At 44.0% G+C, this 5,000-nt stretch overlaps 1 protein-coding gene across 4 annotated transcripts in view; it reads right to left on the minus strand.

The window, feature by feature from the left end:
- The window catches only part of LOC137414239 (uncharacterized), a 45,186-nt gene that overhangs the window by 35,933 nt on the left and 4,253 nt on the right, over nt 1-5,000 (minus strand). For all 4 annotated transcript variants that reach the window (XR_013621827.1, XM_068099735.2, XM_078769986.1 and 1 more), the window contains exon 2: nt 573-701. Coding sequence is in view for 3 of the 4 variants with exons in the window: in XM_068099735.2 (XP_067955836.2) it covers nt 573-701 (129 nt within the window). In the remaining variant the exon portion in view is untranslated. The remainder of the gene's footprint in view (nt 1-572; nt 702-5,000) is intronic.

A 5,000-nucleotide genomic window follows, 5' to 3' on the forward strand; every position in this document is an offset into this window, starting at 1 on the left:
GAGAAGTCAAAGTTACTTCATTACTTCGTTCCATGTGGAGGTCACACGTACGGGAATGGATCACCAACAACTTCAGACTGTTACAGAGGAATTTATTGGAGTTCGTGTACACGGAGAGATAAGCATCTACGTAAGAAATAGTATGTACGTCACCCTTGCAGATTTCTAAAGACATGGCTCTACAGCAGCTGTATTTATGCAAAGCAAAATGTGCTGGCAAGAAATGCATCGCAAGGTTTAACTCAAAAGATAAGAGTGTTGTTCTGCCCACACAGCCTCCCCTTCCCCTCAAGGTTACACAAACAGCAAAAAAAAAAAAAAAAAAAAAAAAGCAACACACACACACACACACACACACACACACACACACACACACACACACACACACACACACACAAACACGTCTCCTTTTAGTATAGACGATTACCAGTAATTTATTCCACTCTGGGGGTTTCAAATTATCATCTGATCAATTGTGATATTACAAATCAATCACAAAGATAAATTACTCCAAGTTTGAACGAGGGTCTCCTGTGTGTGTTATTCAATATTGATGACGTCACTTCTCTGACCTTTGCATCGTACAGTTGCAGAACAAACTGGTCGCTTTCCTTCTTGAAAAGGAGGAAAAGATCTCCAGATAGCACCCTTTTCATCTTCACATTGGTGAAGACCAAGGACGCAGCTGTTTGCCCAAGCACCTGTGGAATAAAGACGATCATATCAATGGTGTTCCCATGATGTCCATTCATGCATCCGCTCGATGAAAGAAGTCAAAGTTAACACAAAAACATACTCAGCCTCCTTCATTACTTCGTTAGAGGTTCAATGGTTTATTAATATTATTTCATGTACAGCCTGTGGCTGCTGGTTGCATCATCTTCTGGAAGTGCCGCTGATGCAGTGCCCTCTGCTGGTTATGGCAGGGATTTGTAATTTGTTCATGGCGCCGGGTGCTCTTTGCGAAGGACACCGTGGGATCTTTAACGTCCACCAACTAATGCCAGTCTAACGTCCATCCGAGGGACATCCGATGATGAATTACCATGCCTGTGAAACACTGGGATGACAGTTTATACATAACCTTCAGAAAGTATTCACACCCCTTGACATTTTTTAATTTTTTTTGTATTACAGCCTGAATTTAAAAATGCATTTAATTGAGATATTTTGTCCCCGATCGACACATAATACCCCACAATGTCAAAGTGGAATTTTAAAAAGATTTTTTTTTACAAATTAATTGAAAGTGAAAAGCTGAAATATGTCGATTCAATAAGCATTTGCTATGACACTCCAAATTGAGCTCAGGTGCATCCAATTTCCTTTAATCATCCTTGAGATGTCTCTACAACTTGCTTGGAGTCCATCTGTTGTCAATTCGATGGATTGGAAGTCCACCTGTGGGCAATTCAATGGATTGCATTGGACATGATTTAGAAAGAAACACACCTTTCTATACAAGTACCACAGGTGACAGTGCATGTTAGAGCAGAAACTACCATGAAGTCCAAGAAACTGTCCGTATAACTCCGGGATAGAATTGTGAGAAGACATAGATCTGGGGAAGGGTATAAAACAATTTCTAGAGTGTTGAAAGTTCCCAAGAGCACATTGAGCTCCATCATTAGGAAATGGAAAGAATATGGAACTACCCAGACCCAAGAAGACCCCCAGCTGGCTTTCCGACCAAACTGAATTTTCGGGCAAGAAGGACCTTGGTCAGATGGGTGACCAATAACCCAATGACCACTCTGCCAGAACTACAGAGTTCCTTCGCTGAGATGGGAGAACCTTCCAGAAAGGCCACAGTCTCTGCAGCACTTGACAAATCCAGGCTTTATGGGAGAGTGGCCACACGAAAGCTACTCCTGAGAAAAAGGCACGTCACAGCACACCTGGAGTTTGCGAAAAGGTACATGAAAGACTCTGAGAGCATGAGGCAAAAGATTCTGTGGTTTGAGATGAAAATTGAACTGTTTGGCCTGAATGGAAAGCGCTACGTCTTGCAAAAACCGAGCACGGCTGATCACCCATCTAACACCATCTCTACCGTGAAGCATGTTGGTGGCGGCATCATGTTATGGGGATGCTTTTCAGCGGCAGGGACTGGTAGGCTTGTATGGATAGAGGGAACAATGATTGGAGCCAAATACAGGCAAATCCTTGAGGAGAACCTGCTTCAGAGTGCAAATGACCTTAGACTGTGGTGAAGATTTACGTTCCAACGGGACAACGACCCAAGCATACAGCCAAAGCAATACTGGAAAGGCTTCTGAACAAGAACGTGAAAGTCCTTGAGTGGCCCAGCCACAGATCAGACTTTAATCCCATTTAGAATCTGTGGAAAGACTTGAAGATTGCTGTTCACCGACGCTCCCCATCCAACTTGACAGAGCCTGAGCAAATCTGCAAGGAAGAATGGGAGAAACTCCCCAAATCCAGATGTGCAAAGCTGATACAGACATACCCAAGAAGACTCGAATCTGTAATCTCTGCCAAAGGTGCTTCTATGGAGTAGTGACTTAAGGGTAGTATTTTGTTCAAGTATTGTTTAAATTCTGGCTGTAACACAACAAAATGTGAAAAAAGTCAAGAGGTATGAATACTTTCTGAAGGCACTATAGCTCGGTCGAGATTCAAACTCAAGAGGCAAGTGTGCGTACCTTTATGCCAGGTGTCTGCAACTGCAGCAGCCCTTATGCACTTATGTGCGCCTCCCGAGTTTGATTGTTTGAATCTCCTTTTTCCCATTTATCAATTGTCAGAAAAATCTTTGAGTTGTGAAAGGATAAAATAATGCGTGAGAACTTTGGTAAACAGGACAATAATCCGATTACCTGCGAAATCTGTGAGCACAACTTACACATTGGGCACATATAGTCTGCTACGTGGTTATTTAAACAATCTTGTCGGTAATAACACAGCCTCAACCTTCTCCATTGTTTCGAATTCTAACCCCCTCTTTTTAAAAATCTCATCTCCCTCGTCCTTGTTGCGCAGGTGAGCGAGAATCCCCATAATGAACGATTTGTATCTAAATAACAAACGACATGATTTTTTAAATAACTACTCCTTTCAATATGGAGAGATCGAGTGTGTATGTGTGTGGGAATAACTCCCCCTTTCAATCATGACAGCTTTTTCGTCATGATGGATGAAAACGTGAAGAGTGCCCATCCACTTCATCGACACCGTCAGCGTTGACCACTCGTAGATCATCGCCATCATCCAAGTTGTCTGGATGCAGGCCAAGTTGTTATAGGTGTGCAGGACCGATGATAGTTGTCTCAGCTCCAGTGTCCAGGAGCACCTCCAGGCTACCAATAGAATCACCCTCAAAGTCATCAACGTCTACGCGATATCCGAGGTGAACTTCCTCTGCAATGTACGGAACACATCAGCGACAAAGACATCCCTCTGGACAGCTGGAGGTTGCTTGTCCATTGTGCCATCTAGTCTTCCACGCAGGCTTGTCAACTTTAGATTTTCGACACACACGAGCGAAGTGACCCATGCACATCTGGCACTTCTTGTCATGAGACAGGTTGGACTGTGGGTTGTTGTGGGCATCACCCCCACAATTTCCGTGGTTGGTGGTCCCGAAGCGCGACCGACTGTGACGACAAAATGGTCGACCAGAGTTTTTCGAGATGAGCTCGGTATACTGACCTCCGGACATCATATCATCAGCATTCCTGTTGGCTTCCTCACTGTGAAATACATCCAAAGTACGTTGCAGTGTATCATCTCTCTCCGCCATAAGCTTACGACGCACCTCCGACCCGAGACTTGCAAAATTATGTTTTGTGGCCCGCTTCAGGATGGGTGTCAGGGTAAAAATGAATAATTGTCATCTCTGGACCAATCAGAGACAGCCATGCCCAAAAAGCATGTTGGGAAAAAGCATCATGTGATATAGTTGAGCCAGGCCAAAAGGAAATATGCTTGTTTGCATAGAGTTGGCTGAGAGCCATTTCACAGTTTCTGAGCAGAACTGCTTCTCTGTGCTGAGCTGGAAAAAACATGTTTTATCTGTGGTTTGATCTTGTGCAAAGTGAAGCCAAGGGTCCGTTACATCAGCTTTTGTTCTTATCTTATGCTCCAGTTTCCATTTTGCCTTCCTTTGTAGTAAAAATATTTGTATATTTATATTTGATGCAGTTTGAGTAGAATTTAGAGATCTGCTTGCCCGAAGACAAACTTTTCTCTCCGTGTGTACGACATAAATAATCCTTTGTCTATCAAGTGTTGCCTGTCAGATTTGATAAAGGTGGACAGACTCCCACATGGGCAGACGCTTCTTGTGAGCCTTGAAGAAGTAACTAAAGTTGCCCTCTGTTAAAAAATGTCCAGAGCTACAGTCGTAACCTGAATGGAGAAATCGGCGAATATTACAACAGTGACCTCGAATTTGGCTGAACCACACTGTTGTTGTTGTATAGCCCCGGACAGTTCTCTCCAACAAGTCTGCAGCACGGAGACAGCCGACCGATCTTCCAGGAGCGACCCAGAGATCCCCACATCCAGGATGGTGCAACCCACCTTCACGAAGTCAGGGCGACGACAGAGTTAGAGAGAGAGAGTAGAAGGAAAGGGTCGATCGGCACTCTGACCATGACCACGTTGCCCTGGCGAATCCGGGCAGCAGGGAATAATGTGGAAGATTTGGCCCCCCCGACTTGCGTTGGGGGGATGGGGGGGGTACAATCACCACGAAGAGTCATCCCCGATAGTTGTCAACCACACTGTTGTCGGAGCAGGAGAAGAGGATCAGGTGCTGGACCTGGAAGAATTAAGTAATGGTCGTGAGCTGGCATTCTCGACAGACCGGATTTCTTTTGCGGACACCAATTGTCAGACAAAGAGAATTCTAACATAAACAATGTGAAAAAAGAGAGATCAGGGCATGAAATAATTCATTTAGAAGAAGAAGAGGTGAGAGATATTTGTGTCGAAGACAAAAGGTTTAAGAATCATTTTAGAAAAATGTCATTCAG

This window comes from Myxine glutinosa, chromosome 1, assembly GCF_964187855.1.
Source record: "Myxine glutinosa chromosome 1, kmMyxGlut1.1, whole genome shotgun sequence".
Taxonomy (NCBI): domain Eukaryota; kingdom Metazoa; phylum Chordata; class Myxini; order Myxiniformes; family Myxinidae; genus Myxine; species Myxine glutinosa.